General features: G+C 45.1%; 1 protein-coding gene across 1 annotated transcript in view; it reads left to right on the top strand.

Annotated features, from left to right (window-relative positions):
- Positions 1-19,024, top strand: part of LOC147692931 (inter-alpha-trypsin inhibitor heavy chain H3-like) — a 316,366-nt gene that overhangs the window by 212,051 nt on the left and 85,291 nt on the right. The window contains exon 14 of the mRNA XM_086939189.1: positions 67-224. Within this exon, the coding sequence (XP_086795315.1) occupies positions 67-224 (158 nt within the window). The remainder of the gene's footprint in view (positions 1-66; positions 225-19,024) is intronic.

The following is a 19,024-nucleotide window of genomic DNA, read 5'->3' on the forward strand; positions in this document are numbered from 1 at the left end:
TCCATCATAAAAATCATTAGCAGTCAAAATTATTTATTCGACATTAACAGTAGCACTCTCTATTAGCATTTCAGCTCAAGGGGAAGAAAAAGATTCTTTAAAGAAGAAAGCCTTGGACCTTTCACTCAAGTATAGTTTTGTTACACCTCTGTCATCTATGGTTGTAACTAAACCAGACAAGGAAGCAAAGAACGAAACCCTTGTGGCTGACAAACTTACAGAAGGTAGTATGTAATATCTGTATATGTCATATATATAACTTTGTAGACTGTACATGTTTTGTGCTATTTTGGCTGCCTATCGAATCCATGACATGCCTACCTGAACATATGCACCCTCAGACAATCTGTTTCGTATCAGAGATCAGGATTGAAAGATAAAGTTTCAGTGGGTTGAATTTTGGTTTATAGTTAAATGAGCATTGGAGCAATAACATATCTAACAAATCCAATCTTAAATATCTTTCCATTTTTGGCATTAATTATTATTACATGGAAGAATATCTCCGAAAATAATTTTTTGTACCGATGCCATGTCATTGAATTCTAAGTTGGCCCACTAAACTATGTCATAACTTGACAAGGTGGATGAGGACATATGGATCCTTTTCATGCCCTTCGTATCTGTACATTTTCATTTGCAAATATTTTAAATATATGTATATGTTTGTATGTATATGTAATATAAATGCATGACTTTTGGTTTATCGATGAGCCATCATTTCCTGTGATGTGCATTCAAACTATAAAGTGTTTTTGTAACTCTTCCAAGTACACCTGGTTGATAGGACGCACCAACAATGTTCAACAAAAATAAGCAATAAAACTAAAAAGGGTTTCTATACCTGTTCTAAGTACATTTGTAATGTTGTATTCCAATTATAACAATTCTAAGTGACAATATATATTTATATATATATATATATATATATATATATATATATATATGTGTGTGTGTGTGTGTGTGTGTATGTGGGTGTGTGTATATATATATATATTCAGCTCACAGCATCCACAGGTTCTATCCCTGTTAAAGGATCGCAGCACTCATGGGGGTGGTTTACAACAAGATTTTATTAGTAAACCTCACAGCATAGCAAAGACGCGTTTCGACATCGACCTTCTTCAATTTGTCATACAAAGATGCGAGGCGTCCATTATTATTTTATAGCCACTGCATGTAAACTTTTCATGGTAATCGACAAGGGACACAAGCACAACCACTAAAGGTACCGCCATCTTGTAACGTGTAAATACCACAAGATATATATTGTGGAAGTTAAAAAACATTACATGTTTTTAAAGTTCATCCATCTATAAGTGAACCAAAATGATTAACTTAGATCTTGCCCTGGATGGACATTACCCACAGATGTGTCCAAATTGCCTATATATACATCTTGCCCTGAATGGGCTATGCAGTGGTAATGTTCAATTACTTATATTTGCATTATAATTCATAACTTAGAAACAATCAATTCAAAATTCATAACAAATTACATGACCATCCGGCCATGTGCTACTGGCTAAACATCTGGATATCGTAGCTCATAAATACAGTAAATTTCCATAGTGGTCAGCCGACCACACTAATTAATCAGGTATAATAAACATATCAAAAAGCATTGAATACACATATTAACCCAAATGCACTGCCAATTCCTCGTGCATATTAAGTCCCTTCGGTGTTTTGCTCTGAAGATCTATAATATAGCGCGATTCCAATCGCCTCAACTTCTGTAGTCGATCTCCTCCCTTATGTTAACAGGTACGCTGTCTAGACAGAAATACGTCAACAGATCCCTATTGCTTTTATGTTCTCTGTCAAAATGTCTGGCTACGGGGTAAGTCTCATCATTATTGTTAATGGCACGCATGTGCTCCAAAATACGCATTTTAACAGGATGAGTGGTGCTGCCAATATATCTAAGCCCGCAGGGACAGCTCAAACAATAGATAGCATAGGGGGTAGAGCATGTAAGGAATTTCTGTATGTGTCTCGGTGCAATTAATCCTGGTACTTTGTAAGTTAACGTCCGTTTGCTGTGCTTGCAGGCTTTACACCGTCCACAGGGATAAAAGCCATTTAGAGGTGGTAGTTTGGGTTGTACTACATGTGCTACATGGTGGCTTTTAACTAGAAGGTCCTTTAAGCCTTTGGCCTTCCTGATTGTAACTAGGGGATTAGTTGGCAACTCTTCCCTAATTATCGGGTCAGTAAGTAAGATATTCCAATTCTTACGTAATATTCTTTTTAGTTCACCTGCATTATCAGAGAATGTGGTGATCACTCTCAAAGTCCCGTTCTTTTTTCTCATCTTTATGGGACACCAATAGATCTTTCCTTTGGATTTTGCAAACACTGAAATTGCCATGACCTCGCCATTTGCGACGGCCATCCGTGGTGACGGGGCAAGCCTCGTAACACCGCAACTATCGCTGTCAGACTCCAAGGAAAACAGCAACCACGGACTCAGGCTGGCTTCTCAAAATGTAGGCAACTCGATGCGTTTCGGGACCTCGTCCCTTGATCAAGGGACAAGGTCCCGAAATGCGTTGAGTTGCCCAAATTTTGCTAAATAAAACCACTGCTTGAGAAGCCAGCCTGAGTCCATGGTTGCTGTTTTCCTTGGAGTGTGACAGCGATAGTTGTGATAAATGTATATATATATATATATATATATATATATATATATATATATATATATATATATATATATATATATATATATTCAGCTCGAGTCCCTGTTATATGTAACCTACTGTCGGTCGCCATTATGTAGTTATAGTTAGGACCTAGTTTCCTCAGGAAAATGGCAACATTCTATTCCTAATAACTTTGGCGGCGATTCACGAATCTTCTTGACATTTTCAAAACACATTTTTTGTTGAGATCAGCTTCTATGTTGAAAGTTTGGGGGTGATTCATCAAAGGGGGGCCGAAAAGAAAAGGAGGTCCCAAAACGTGTTTTCTCCATGTTAATTTCCATAGGAAACTTTAGACAAGCCTACCGGTCGAACGGGTGAACGGAATTACCTCAAATGTGGCAGGGAGAAGGGTCTTGGTCTAGAAAGCATGCTTTCGTTTATTTGGTGTAAATTAGTTCAGTAGTTTTTGAGAAATATCTAAATTTACAGATATCAATATCTGGGAATTCTGCCATCTGATTGGCTTAGACGTTACGAGCACAAGCTTGTTGATGATTGGCTGCGAGCGGTGCAAGCGGTTGCAACTAGGAAGTGTTGGATGCCATTTTGTGATTCAGTTGAAGCGAGTAAGGTGAAAAAAGGGGGAAAGAAGGGCAAAAAAAGTGGGAAATAGGAGGGTAGGAGCACTGTTACCTCTGTGGGGTGTTTAGGGTGTGCTATAGAGGGGGTGCGAAGCGAAGTATTTACCCCTACCGGTGTGTAAGTGGTGGGCTAAGGAAATTAAGTGAGGTATTGTATAGAGTCCAATGCGAGTAAGGTGAGCTGGTGCGGGACTCTGGGATTAAAGCGTGAGCCCAAATTGTGTGTCTTATGCTGTGAAGTCATGTGCCGTGGCCACTGCACTACAGTTGTGGAAGTAGTGTCCGGATGTGTTTATAACTACTAGGACGAACTACTGACCCGTACTGGTATGAAAGTCCTGGGGTACGGAATATATGTGAGGTATGGTCTAGAGTCTCATGCTGCTAAGCTGAGCTGCTTTCCGAGTCGGGGATTAAAGCGTGAGCCCAAACTGTGTGTCATATACTGTGAAGTCATGTGCTCTGGCCACTGCGCCACATCTGTGCAAGTATTGTCAATATGTAGTTATAGCTACTTGGATGAACTTTTGTTTGGAACATTGTAGCTTGTGTATGGTGCTTAGGTGGTGTTGTATAGAAAGTGTAAAGGTAAATCAATATGGTATTTGTAAAGCACAAACTAATCACCCCTATGGGTGAGTAGAGCTGGGGATCAAAGCGAGAGGTCTGTGCTGCAAAGTGAGATGGTCTGACCGCTGTGCCACAGCTGTGTGAAGAATACATTTTGCTGTGGGTGCAGGAGTTGGTGTTATATGGCCCTAAAATAGTGGGCCTAAGTTGTAGGTTATAGGGTGGCTCTAAAAAGAGCCCTTGAGTTCATTAGTTGGAACTACATATAAGTGCGGATGCACAGCTTCAAGTTATTCAGGAAAACGTGGTTTCCCTGATCTGTGAAGTGTACTCCATCACTTCTGTAGATATCCGCCATGTCAAAACGTATGTTGTTGTTGTTGTACATGGACCCCATTTTGTGGTCTCTGAGGTATGCAGAGACAGCTTTGTTGACTTTTATCCGAGATTTTTCAATCTGAGGACAAATTAGTTTGGACCATTTCCACTTCTGTCTTTAGCATACATTGGAATATACAAAGACAGTTTAAGGCAAAAGTAACATTAGTCGTCCAAAGGTGTCCCTCATAAGCATTTCCAAACCTATCCCAGTCAATGTGCCTAGGTCGTTTCCACCACAGTGCACAATCTCGAGGTCCTAGGATCTACACTAGCATTTTGAAGATATGGCTGGAAGGTATGGAAAGATGTCTGTAGGTCATGCAGTTCCTTCGTAAAATAAGAGATATGTTTAAAGATGGGGAACTAGTTTCTTTTCGCATACAAAACGGTACCTGATTGGGAGATGAAAAGTATTGTTTTTTAAAAGTAGGGTGCACATTCGTTTTGTGGAAAAGTATCTTTGTGATTGGTTAAGAAAAAGCAGTTTGCAAGTGGAGTACATATTATAGGATAAAATTTGCTCAACTCAACCACACCTGCTACTTGCATTTGGAAGGCACTGTTCGAACTTAAAACAATTGTGAACTTTTAACCTGCACGTGCCGTTAAATGTTCGAGAAAATGTTGCAAGAAAATATCATTAGGTTTAAAAAAAATTGATGAACTTTTAACCTTCATGTGTTGTAAATGTTTTAGAAAGTCTGTTGATAGAATACGTTGCATTTCTGACTTCGATGTGTATTTGAATATTAAAAAGCTATTTATATGGAAAAGTAGAAAGACAGTATTAGAGAGAATTTTTGAAAGCTAAAAGAATCAAGGAACTATTGCAATTTGCTCTTGATTACCTACTGGCAGTCGCCAGTAGGTAGTTCTCACTGTTAACGGTCTGAAATTGCGATGTTGCTCAGAGTGGCATGGTGGTGATATGATATGGTGCTACACTCGGGTATGAAACCGAGAGTCTAATCCGTGAGGTCATTGCTGTAAAGTGATGTGGTCTGGTGTTTGTAACATATGTGTGCAAGCAGTGTTAGTAGGTGTTTATACCATAGAGGGAGGGGGAAGCGAACTACTGACCGCTACCATGCGTTTATACTATACCGGAAGTGGGAAGCGAACTAGTTACGCCTACCGGTGTGAAGACTTGGGGATGAAACCAAGCTAATTGCTGTAAAATGATGGGCTCTGGGCATTGTAGGATACTAGCCGCTGTAGTATAAGTGTGTAAGTAGTGTTAGTATGCATTTATAGTATATAGGGATTGGGAAGCGAACTACTCATCCCTACTGGTGGGAAGAGTCTGGGATTAAACCGTGAGCCTAAATTGTGAACTCATTGCTGTAAAGTGATGTGGTCTGGGCGCTGTAGTATACCTGTGGAAGTAGTGTTAGTTTACGTTTATACAATATAGGGAGTGGAAAGCGAAAGTCTTACCTCTACCGGTCTCAAGACTTGTGGATGAAACCGTGAGCTCATTGCTGTAAAGTTATGTGCTCTGTGTAGTATTCCATTGTAAGTCATAGTATATTGTTAGTATTTAATTCTACTAGAATCTAAGGGGCCTATTATCAAAACGGCGATAAGGGCTTGATATTATGTCGTAGAGAATTCCAATAGAAGCCCATGTTAACACCAGAACATGGGCTTCTATTGGAATTCTCTACAGCATATTATCAAGCCCATTATCGCCGTTTTAGCGGCAGTTTCCTGCTGCTAAAGCAGCGATAATTTTAACGCTGTTCTTCGATAATATGGCCCTCAGTATGTAACGTTAGAATGTAGGGCTGTCATGAGGGGAACCTTGCGGAGTTTGTACACGGTGCTGGATTAGATGTTTGCTTTGCTGTCTGCTCCTGTTGGTGGTTGTTTCAGATGTCTTGTTTTCTTGTAATAAATCTACTTTTTGGAGCCACTGCTGTCTGCCTTTTCACTACATAAATTTGGCGACGCGCAGGAGAAGGCAAAAAGAAGGCACTACTCACCAATATTTAAAAATTGCTTGCGTTGTGCTGAAGACGCGTTTTGTTTGTGTAGCTGTTTCTAATCATGCCAGGGTCGTCGGCTCATTGAACTATGTCATCCGACTTCTGGTAGGATTTATATTTTTAGATTTTGCACTTCCTCTGCTTCTTCACTACACTCTGGTCGCTGTACTACACGCGTGTAAGTAGTGTCAGTATGCGTTTAGACTAACAAATGCATCATGGTCCTAGGGACGGCGACCTCTGAGGCGCAGCTCATACAATGTCCCGGGGTGTGCATTTGCTGGACATTTGTGTTTGCTATTAGAGGGTTGTGCATGCCTTCCACCCTGTGATAGCAAATACTTGTTCGGCTACTTGAAGCGAGAGGAGGAAAACCTTGTATCGCTGTATTAGAGGGGATGCGGATGGTAAAAATGGAGAGAAAAGAACAAAAAAAAACTATCGGGGTCTCACCCGTTCTTTTAAATGAGGCCCCTGGTGGGTGGGTAATGTTCCGTGGCCAATTCAATTATTATATTGCGGGGTGTCTTTAGGACTGGGGATCTTAATGACACATGTAAATTAGGCACGGAAGGGCACAGATAATTTTTGTAGCCTAGGGGAGCGCCACCTTCCAGGGTATTGTTTGCTAATTGTTCAGGGGGTTCGAGGCCAACTGAAGTCCAGGGGCCGCCACACTCGGGGTCTTTATTTAAATATGCAGGGTGGGCCTCGGCAGTCCCTGAAGCCTCGGTGGTCCTAGGCAGTAACCTTTATTAAAACATAAATAAATAGAAATGTAACTTTAATAGAACAGTATGATAAAAAAAACGTGGGTTGGACTCCAGTGGAAGCAGCGTAGGAAACCTGCAAGACAAAAATAAAACATAAGTACGTGTGCTATGTGGAAAAGGTAAAGAAAGGTAGTCCGAATGAAAGGACCATAGTGAGAATGGAAGGAAGGGGGAGTGGGTGGAAGGGAGAAGGGGAGGGAGAGTCAAAAGAAGAGAGGGAGGAGGAGATAGAGTGTTGGCCTATTGCACCCAGCCCTTAGTTAGAAAACAGACAATATATCCTGAGCTAAGAGTTCTTCAATATCAAGAAACAAATATCAAATCCAAGGGTTCTAAGAGTCTTCATTGATCTTCATTTATTTTCATTTTCAATTGAATCCAATTTTCACCAATAAAGAATTTAATAACCGCTGCCAAGACGTGTTTCGTCTTGGTGGAAAGACTTTGGTCATCAAAAGACCAGCCCTTAGTGTTTACCCCCCGTCACCTGTTTGTCTAGTAAGCTGGGGTCTGCGAGAAAGAGTGTGGTTCAGCAAGTCCTTAAAATTAAATACATGAGGCCAGAGATTAAGGCCATATTATGAAGGAAGGGCGATAACATTATCGCCACTTTAGCGGCATGAAACTCCAGCTAAAGCGGCGGTAAGGGGTTGATAATATGCTCTTGTGAATTCCCTTAGAAGCCCAGGTTCTGGTGTGAACCTGGGCTTCTATGGGAATTCACAAGGGCATATTATCAACCCCGTATCGTTGCTTTAACAGCTGTTTCCTGTGACTAAAGTGGTGATAATGTTCTCGCCGTTCTTTGATAATATAGTCCTACATTATTAGCTACGGGAAATTCGCTTGCATGCACCTGTGCACCCAGGGTGCTGCATCCCTACCCCTTCCCTTGCACTGTGCTCAATTGTAGGTCTTGCACACTGAGGCTTCACTGCTCACCTGCCAACACTGGTGTGTTCTACGACGTGTTGGTGGAAGCTCCTAGTCCGGGGTACGTTTGTATGTTGGACCAGGTCTCCAGTCAGGGACGGTGTCTTGATTCCACGATAGAAGGTGTCAGACTGCCAGGGCATCATTGTGGGGTCAGCTCCCACACCACCCTTTTTGTGGCAATCAAGGGAATGTCTGAAAAGGGAGAAATAATTTAATGGTGGAAACGTCTGGAGGTAAATGAAGGTTTATTTCAAGCTTGATAGAAAATAGGAGTTGAGTGCATCATTAGTTTTTAAAGTACGATCTACTGTTAGTCGTAATCTTGGTTCAAAGAGCAGTTAGAGTGAATACACAAGGTTAAATAATAATATGTTATCCCAACGTTCACATAGAAAGGAACAGAGCGCATGCTAGAAGCGGGAGCCTGTATGCATGTACACTTAGTAAGAAGCTCACTACAGTGTCCTAAAAGCCGACGCCACGTGTCTGTAGGGCAGCGCTTCCCGCTGGCTCAGGTCTACAGTACGGTCCAGGAGGTCCTTAAAATTAGACCAATGTGACTGAATGAGGTCAGAGATTACATCATTACCCACGGCAACATCGCTTTTTCGCACGTGCGCACTCAGGGTGATGCACCCCACCCCTCCCGCAGATCCACCCTCAACAGGTGTCTATAGGGCAGCGCTGCCCGTAGACTCAGGCCTACCTTATGGTGCAGCAGGTCTTTAAAATGAGACAGAGATGTGACTGAATGAGGTCAAAGATCACATCATAACACATGGCAGTATAACTTATTCTCACATGTGCAATCTGGCTGATGCATCCCACCTGTCCCACAGCACCACGCTCAATAGGTGTCTGTAGGGCAGCTCTGCCCGCTGGTTCAGGCCTACAGTACGGTCCAGCAGGTCTTTAAAATGAGACAGAGATGACACTGAATGAGGTCAGAGATCACATCATTACGCACAGCAATATCGTTTGTTTGCACGTGCACACTCAGGGTGATGCACCCCAACCCTCCTTCAGCACCGCGCTGAAGAGGTGTCCGTAGGGCAGCGCTGCCCGCTGGCTCAGGCCTACAGTACAGTCCAGCAGTGTGCAATTTAGATTAGTGTAGCATGTGCCGGGAGGGCGGAAACTATCATTAATGAGATGGCATGTGATCTAGGATGTGCAGTCTGCCCGTGGCTGATGATACTCCTTAGAGCCACCAATACCCAGGCCGAAAGGCAGCACAATAATGTGCACACACACACACACACCAGGGGCATTGTGTAACACATATTTGTTTTTTGATGGAACGTTTTAGATGCATGGCAATCACACATGGAAGGCTAATGTACAGAGCATGAATATTGATCAAGATGATTGTTGCATGTTGTGTGTAGTATAAGATATGTGTATACAGGAAAACACTTCTCAAAAAAGCTTTTTAAGCAGAAGAGGTGTCTCTCATCAAACACTGTGGAGAGAATGAGTAAAATGGGTGGGGTCGTACAAATGTTACAATGGGAAATGTTATGAACCAATCAAATGCTTTTTTTTAAGGTCACATGGTAATCGCGCACCGAGCGCGCAAGGAGGCCACACCCATCGCGATTTTGACAAAATATGTTTATCATAATATAAGTTTATTACAGTTAGAAATATATAAATGTTTACAATAATTTAGATTTTTGAGCGGTCTCATATACTGTTTAAAGTTCTTTAGATATTCTTTTGAGACAAAAAAAGAAAAAGGGACTGGCGTACCCGGCGCGATACTATATGTCTGTGACGTTACACAGGGCCTGGTAGCGTGTACTCATCGAATACACAACTCGCAGCAGGTACGACCCCATACGTACATGACGTAATGCATGGCTTGGTACTGCATACCCGTGGGATACCAAAGTAGTACCTGGGGTGACTTCATGCGTATATGATGTTATTCGGGACACAGTGTCACGAACTCATCGGATAGGAAATGGGCATCATTTACGAGTTTAGCAATATGGCGGAAAGGATTTGTTGTTGTTGTAAAAGCTTTTATTCGACACTTTGTCATAAAGCCAGCACACAGTATAATACATACAAACATAAACATGATTAAAAATTTGTTACATTTAGCAAACATTCATAATATACAAAAGTGCAATAAGAGTAGGTCCCGGACCATCATTCCAATTTGTTTGTAATTTTAAACTGGTTCATTTACTCATTTGCTAATAGAATACCTACGATCAAGCCATCTTACAAGACCAATATTAAAACGATTTGATACAATTATAAATAATTTAAAAAAATGCCAGCGATAAAAACACTTTAAATCCTATATTGTCATTCCTAGTCTCTTTCTAGTTAAACAGACACCAAGAAGATACCTGCTCACACCAAATGTTATCAACCTGATGGTTGAAGATCTAAGTAATCGCTCTGCCTCTTTATACGAATGTGCTCCCAAGTTTTTACAAAGAGGTATGATCCATTTCTTGCGTTGCAATTTGCATGACAGGCAGAAAAAGAGGATTTGTGTGGTGATGGAGCTTGGTACGGTACCGGTATGGGAGTACAGTTTTCTCCCCTCACAAAAAAATATATACATATTTTTTGGGGAAGATATAAAACATTACAATGCTGGCGCTGCGGGACCCGCGCCAGCGGGTCCGGCGAGGTGTTTTAAACACCGGAGGGCGGGTGGGCGTGCCTCCGCTCTGAGCTGGTCGCGCACGGGCTCCTGGACAGGAGGGGGTATAAAATGCTCATACACTCCGAATTTTCCACTGGCTCACGGGGCACAGGTATACTGATTAAAAAATCCTCCCATTTCATAACACTTAGCACTAAATCCGACAATCAGGGGTGCTTCGCAGCGGTGGTGGGTCAGTGGGACGGTCGCCCGTTAACGGTGGTCTCAGTTTATATCCCGCCTTCCTTACACTCGGTGCTGCTTCCAGCCCTGGGCGACTTCCTGCTGTCCCTCCCGGACGGTGACATGCTCCTGGGTGGAGACTTTAACGCAGCTGCAGACCCGCAGCTCGACAGGTTTCCGGTGGCTGCCTCGCCGGGGGGACCCTCCCGGTTTCGGCGGTTCTTGGAGGCACTGGGGCTGATAGATGTTTGGCGCCACGTCCACCCCCTGATCAAACAATACACGTTTCACTCCAAGTCCACAACAGCCTGTCCCGCATTGATTACTTCCTAGCGTTGGGGGACGGGTTGCAGCGCGTGGATGAGGTAGGCATACACCCCCGAGGCATCTCCGACCACTCGCCCTTGACCCTCACCATTACCTCCCGGACGCAGTCCCGTCGCCGCATATACCCCATTCAGGCCTCTTACCTTAAAGTCCCGAGCATCAGGAGGGCCCTTCGGAGGGCCACGAAGCGGTACTTCATTGAAAATGAACCTACCGCGGTTTCTGCTGAGATTCTCTGGGAGGCATATAAAACAGTATTGCGGGGACAGGCTATAGGCTCAATAGCGGCTCATAGGAAGGAACGAACAGCTGAACACTCTGCCCTTGGGCTCCAACTGCGCGAAACCACGGCCACCCACGAAGCTGACCCCACGGAGGACACGGCACACAACCTTGCACTTCACCAGCAATTATACACAGACCATGCGCGCCTCACGGTACAGGGGCACATCACTGAGACACAGAATCGAGTGTACGATGTGGGAGACAAGGCTGGGAAGATGTTGGCCTGGCTAGATAAGAGAGGGGGCAGCTCCAGGGGGATCCAGCAGGTGAGGGACGAACATGGCGTAATGCTAACTGACCCCGACCGATTAGTGGAGGCGCTGGCGTCCCACTTCGAGAAGGTGTACACTCCCGATAAGGAGGTAACTGTGATTGCGGCCCAGTGTGCACTGAGCAACATAGATATTCCATCGCTGCGACCGGAGGCCGTGGCCGACCTGGAGGCGGCGTTGACTGACGATGAGCTTCGGCTGGCCATAGGGGCGCTCAGACCTGGTAAGGCACTTGGACCGAACGGCATTCCGGTCGAATGGTTCCAGGCACGCACTGAAGACCTTTGTCCCCACCTACTTAAGATGTATGTGGAATGCCGAGAAAAGGGCCAGCTCCCACTGGATCAGCGGACGGCCACGATAGTGGCTATACCGAAGCCCGGCAAACCACCGGAAGAATGTGCATCCTACCGCCCCATCTCTCTGCTGAATGCAGAAAGCAAAATCCTTGCGAAGCTCCTGGCCAACCGCCTACTACCCCATCTGTCTGACCTAATTCACCCAGATCAATCGGGGTTCATGCCTCATAGAAATACTGCACTTAATCTCAGAAGGGTATACGGGGTGTTGGCAAGAGCGGACGAACTTAGCGATAGTGCAGTTATACTGGCCCTGGACGCAAAGATGGCTTTTGACCTGGTGGAATGGACCTACCTCTTTGAAGTCCTATCCCACATGGGCTTCGGCCCGAACTTCATATCATGGGTGAAGCTCCTTTATACGGCCCCAGTGGCACATGTGGTGGCGAATGGCCATATCTCACGCACATTCCCGCTTGGCCGTGGCACCCGGCAGGGCTTCCCTCTATCGCCCCTGCTCTTTGCGCTTACCCTGGAGCCTCTGGCTATTCGCATCAGACATACCCCCTTACTCAAGGGAATTCGGTGGAGGGAGGGGTGGGAGGACCGCTTGTCCCTGTATGCGGACGACATGCTGGTCTATCTGTCAGATCCCGAGCGTGGAGTCCCGGCCCTTCTGCGTCTGTGCGATGAACATGGTGAGGTCTCAGGCTACACCATAAACTGGAGCAAGTCGGAGTTATATGTATTGGCAGGGAGCACCCCGACACTTGGGCCAGACTGCCCTCTGCGACTGGCCGGCTCCTCCTTTAAATACTTAGGTATCCATATCACAAAGGACCCCGCTGAACACAAGAGACTGAACCTCATGCCACCACTGGAACGTCTCAAACAGGACGCAGGCTTCTGGGCAGGGTTGCCTTTAACAATGCTGGGGAAAGCTGCATTGTACAAGATGAAATCACTGCCCCGTCTTCTGTACATCTTGGATAATACACCATTCCCGGTGGCGGCGGGTTACTTCAGGAGGGTCGCAGCGGTGGTTTCCGGGCTGCTGTGGAGCAATCGCCCTGCGCGCATAGCCCAAGCTAAACTCTGCAGAGGCTGGTATGAGGGAGGCATTGCGCTTCCCAATTTGCACCTCTACTACTGGGCAGCGCAACTCAGGCCCATCAACCAATGGCTACATGCCCCGCAGTCGGACCCGGCATTTCAAGCAGACAGGGCACAGTTGGGCACCGATAACATACTTGCCCCGCTTTACGATCGTAGGAAATCGAGACGGCTCGTAGGCCCCACTAAACTCACTGTAGACACTTGGCACGCGGCGACTGCTGCGCTGGGATGGAAAGGTAAAATTACTAAGCTCACTCCGCTCTGGGACACGCGTGCTTTGGGTAATTTAAGGACCAGTAAGGGGTTCGCCCGCTGGGACTCCATCAGCATCTCCACAGTGGGAGACATGTGGGAACAGGGAGGTATTATCTCGTTCGCCCGCCTGAGAGAAATATATGACCTCGGACCGCACGAGTCATATCGATACGTGCAGATCCGCCATGCCCTGCTCACTGCCATCCCAGTTGGATCGGCTCTCCCTGAGTCCTCCCCACTGGAGGACCGCCTCCTGACCGACTTCATGGTAGAAAGAGCAACTTCCCTGACATACCGTAAGCTCCTAAATAATTCACTAGATCCTCTGACACCCCTCAAGGACCGATGGGAGCAGGAGGTGGGCGCTCTGGATGAATACGAGTGGAATGAGGCTTTAGCTTCCCCCAAAGAGGCGGGCATATCGGCCAGGATGAGGCTGGTACAACTAAAAGTCCTTCACAGGGTATACTACACAAGGACACTGCTACACCGCATCCACAGAACTCCACACCCTTTTTGCTTGCGTGGTTGCGGGGATGAGGGTACCTTCTTTCACACGTTCTGGGACTGCCCACGCATACAAAACTACTGGCGCCAAGTTTTGCGTACTATATCCCAGGTACTAGAGGTCTCGGTCCTTCCGGAGCCACGGCGGTGTCTCCTCAACGTTTGGGAACTGACGGACCTGTCACGGCAGGGCCGCCTCTGGGTGACACTGGGGATGATGGTGGCGAAGCAAGACATTGCGCAGCGCTGGGGGGTGGCAGACCTTCCGACGACATCACAGTGGTGCATGAACATGGATAGAACAATGGTGACTGAAAGGGCGGTGTACCTAAGTCGGGCCTGCCCGGGCAAGTGGAACAAGGTCTGGTCCCAATGGAATGCATACCGGGGCGATATCTGCGATCCTCTGCCGGAGGATGATTCACTAGATTCAGATGAGGAGGAGGGGTTAGATTGAGGGGGGATGATTGTGGGAGGGGGGGGTCATGCGGGAGGGTGATGAAAGAGTGGTAGTTTCTCCACACCCCATGTCGATTCCTAGATAACACGGCACTTTATCCTGTCCTTAGGCTACTCCTATCCCTATCCTGCAATGTACATTGTCAATGATCACACTGTGATTTCCCAATGTTCTTTTATTCCTTTTGTTGTTTTCAGAAAATAGAAAAGGAAAACCTCATCAATTCTTACTGACAAATGTGTTAACGTCCTTCATTTCTTCCTGTGGCATGCCTTCATTACAATGACTTTTTCAACGCAATGACCTTAATACCACGTGAATGGCATTACGAGTTTTCTCTTTTGTTTTGCGGCCAGCCCTTCGGGGTTGTAGGCGGCGTGCTGTGTAACTATATGAAGGTACAATAAAGGTTTTAAAAAAAAAACATAGGTTTCAGGGACGTTATAGTTAGTTGAACATTTGACTCATATAAAACCAGAGAAATTCGCCTGTTATAGTTAGTTGAGCTAACTATAACTCACGCGCCCGCAATGCACTACTGATGATGTCACATATTACATCACTCATGACATGGTCAGTGACATCACTGATGGCATCACTCATGACATCTCAAATGACATCACCCATGACATCACTCATGACATCATCCACGTGACAATCTGATGCACATACTGATGCTCTAATATAAACTTTGAGACACCCATTCTAAAATGCTGACTACTATTTTTGAAACAATACACAGACGATTGCCATATACTACATAGCACTCACTATTTCCTAGGTCTACACATACATCCAGTCACTTATACATGTAGTTACCCATCAATAAAGGACTATATTATGCAATCATACATCTATGCATGCAGTCACACGCTGCCACTCATCCATAGAGTTACTCACACGCCGAGTCAGTAATGCAAAGAATGAATCACATACACATTTGATCATGTATACAGTTATACACACCAACTTTGTCATTCTTAGACATACCACATGACTTATTTATACAGATACTAAAACATATTTACTGTCTTATACAATCACTAATAGAAGCAGACACTTATTTATACACCCACTCTTGAAATAACTTTGTCTCACGTATAGTCATTTATATACTCCAACACTCACATATAGTGGCTTAAAACATATGTAGTTAGTCACAGATATTTCTCTGGTTTTATATGAGTCAAATGTTCAACTAACTATAACGTTCCTGAAACCTATGTTTTTTTTGTGAATATATATATATATTTATTTATTATGACTGTGACATTACAATGTGCTGTTTATACATCTCCGCTGCAGCAATAGTATGTTTTCACTGTCATCACCCACGTGACACGGGAGGTTACCACCAGGGGGCGGTAACATACATTGTGTATTGCATTTAAAAAAGGCTTGTGATTGCTTTATTTTTTCACTGCAGCGTGAACAAGGGCACTCGTGCTCGAAACGTGTCGCTGAACTGGCTTTGTGAAACTAAATTAACAAACAAGAACTACTTTGCTGAATTGGTGGTCCGTATTTTCCTTTGTGGATGGCGTGGAGGTTTCTGACCGCGTGCGCAGATCTAGAGAGAGGGAACCTGTGCTCTCATATTTATTTATTTATATATCCTACTGGCAGCCGCCAGTAGGTAGTTATAGTTAGGGCCATGTTTCCATAAAGAAAGCGTTTTTTGACTTATCTATATCTTTTACGCCAATTAACAAATCTTAACGATTTTTTTTTAAAGGGTCTTAGTGAGTCTTGTGTATAGTAAGTTTTCTGGGTGATCCATGAAGTGGGGGCTGAGTCCCCAAAAAACACCCAAAAATATGGAAATGGGGTAGGGCAGGAATACCCTAACCCCCTAGCTCTGATGGTGGCATCAACATCAGGCCAAAAAAGCATTTGAAAAAACCCAAAATTGATGAATATCACAATTATTTGTGAAGTCATACTAAAATAAACAAAGAATCAAGCACAGGCCCCCATGCTTGTTTACACTTTAGCCCACGGGTGGGGGCGAACCCAGGGGCTTATTAATCTATATAATATTGCGAGAAGGGGGCATGCGCCATCCCTCCCCATGGCCATTTTTGGCCCCGGGGACCACCACCTCTGCAGGGCAGACCAATATCTATTTTGCTTGCAGGGGGACCACGCAGCGCCCTCTGAAGGATCTTAAGAGCCCCAGGGACCACCACCTCCCTGGGGCTTTATCCTCCAAAAGTAAAATCATCACCCGCCTGAGCTCACCTGAGGCCACGCCCCCTTTCGCCACCACTTTGTAAACACACCTCTTGGTGCACTACTCATTTGAGGATAAAGTCCCCTTTGATGCGGAGAGTCCTTGGGGTCCAAGAACCCCTCCTATTACCACTTCTAATTCCCACACAGCGGGATTGCGGAGATGTCATTGGAGAACCCCACCCACTTTCTCTTCCACTCTGTTGGGGGATAAAGTGCCCTTTGATGCTGATGGACCTTGGGGGCCAAGATTCCCTCCAGTTAACACCACTAAGCACCACACCTCGGGATCACTGAGAGCTTCAATGGAGACCACCCTCTTTCTCAACCACTCAGCAAACCCTCCTCTTGGTGCACTACTTGTTGGGAGATCAAGTCCTTGTGGGTGCTGAAGGTGCATGGGTGCCAAAAACCCCTCCAGCAACCACCAGTGGTATTGCCGAGAGCTCATAGAGGCCCCATCCCCTTTGTCAACCACTCTACCATGCATCTCCCGATGCGCTACTCACTGGGGGGTGAAGTCCCTTTGGATACGGAAGGATGCATGGGGGCTAAGAACACCTCCTGATACCACCAGTAAGTCCCACACAGAAGGATGACTGAGAGCTCATCGGGGACCCGACCTGCTTTGTCCAGAACCCTGCAAGCGTGCCTCCTGATGCACTGCTCATTGGGGGATGAAGTCCCCTTTGAAGCTGAGGGTCCTTGGGGCCAAGAACACCTCCTGTTACCACCACTAATTCCCACACAGCAGGATTGCTGAGAGCTTGTCAGAGGTCCTGCCCCCTTCCTCCATCCACTTTCCAGACCCATACAACCACTGACACACCCCTACACAGGTACTCACTTACCCACTCACACAGCCACATACCCATTCACACACCCAGTTAAAGACCCATACAGACACTCGCACACCCACTCTCAAAGGTTAGAGATTACAGTTAGGAAATTAAAATTAAAAAACCTTTGAAATTCCCTGAATAAACTAAAGATTACAGGTAATTTATAGTTAAGAAATAGAATTGTAAAAACCCTAGAAATTCACAGGAAAAAAAAGGTTACAGGGACGTTATAGTTAGGCTCACATTTCACTCGTACAAAACCTTAGAAATTCAGCAGTTATACGTACCTGAGCTAACTATAACTTACCCCCCACAATGCACTGCTTATGACCTCACATATTGCATCACTCATGACATGGTCAATGATATCACTCATGACACCTCAAATTATATCACTGATGACATTACTTTTAAGGGCATTGTGAAGGGTGCTCAAACACAACTACCATAACTTCAAGGTAATCCATGGAGAGTTCCATGATCTTACACTGGAGGGCTGTACAGAACTAATAATATAGGAAGTGAACCCACTCCTATTCAAGTGGAACAGGCATCATGTCTCTTGGAATACACAAATGCAATCCAAAAGCAATTTGGAAATTCCTGCTACATTCCACAACAATATTTTAAGCGATGGCAGATGGGTCAAAGTCCTGGTGAGAGGATCTCCAGTCATTGCCTCACTGCCTGGTTTATTATTTGCGTGCACACCCTGCCCTCTACTCACAAGGGCCACCCAGGAGACCTTGAATGGTTCATATAGGGGTTTACAGGATTCCGACCAGCTTCAGAATAAAAATTACATAGCAGGGGATCAAAAACCTGATTGGACCCACCATCACCAATGGGTTTCTCTACCGTTAGCCAACATTCCAGGGCATTAAATATCAGTCAGGAAAGACCTGTAGAGGACCCTCTATATGTGCCCCTAACAGTGTGGGCAACACCACCTATGTTCAGATGCTCTGGTTTGCCTCCTGGGGTCTTGGACTACAACTCCCACAATGCACCTGGTCAACTTATGGAGCATTTTACAAATGTTGCTTCAAAGTCTGGAACTTCTTCCTGAAGTTCCTTCTGGGATTGTCCATAACACAAAGCTAAGGGACGAGAGAAGCTCTTAGATGGCCCTTGGAATGTTGAGACTGCGTTTCCCAGAATGCACATTGCCAGCTCCTTGAAAGTCCCCTGGGCATCTTCCCGCTGGGACCTTATTGGTGGAGATGTTTTGCTGCAACGAAAAACACTGCTCTACTGCCTGAAGCCTGATTTGAGCCTCCAGAAGGTCTGCCCTGCTGCTTGAGCCCTGCTCTTCTATTTGAACCAAGGACTTTCAGAGTGCCTTTCAGGGTTAGTTGGCTGGCCTCCTGAGCACATCCTCTGGGACAGAAAAGGCTACAACCATTTTTCACCAGCACCTGGAAACTGCCTGAATGAGCACCCCAGTCCCGGAATCTGGGAAGTAGTGCTAAATATGCCCAGATAATCCAATTTCAAAACATGGGACTTGGAATTTTTTTGCCAAAGTAAGAGTAGGCCGGGTACTTACCTGCTTTTCAATCCTCCTAAGGTGCATAGCTGGTCAGCCTGTATTTGCTGCATCTCTTGCTCGGCAAATCCTGTCAAACATCTCCTCACAGA

Source organism: Lissotriton vulgaris, chromosome 9, assembly GCF_964263255.1.
Source record: "Lissotriton vulgaris chromosome 9, aLisVul1.2, whole genome shotgun sequence".
Taxonomy (NCBI): Eukaryota; Metazoa; Chordata; class Amphibia; order Caudata; family Salamandridae; genus Lissotriton; species Lissotriton vulgaris.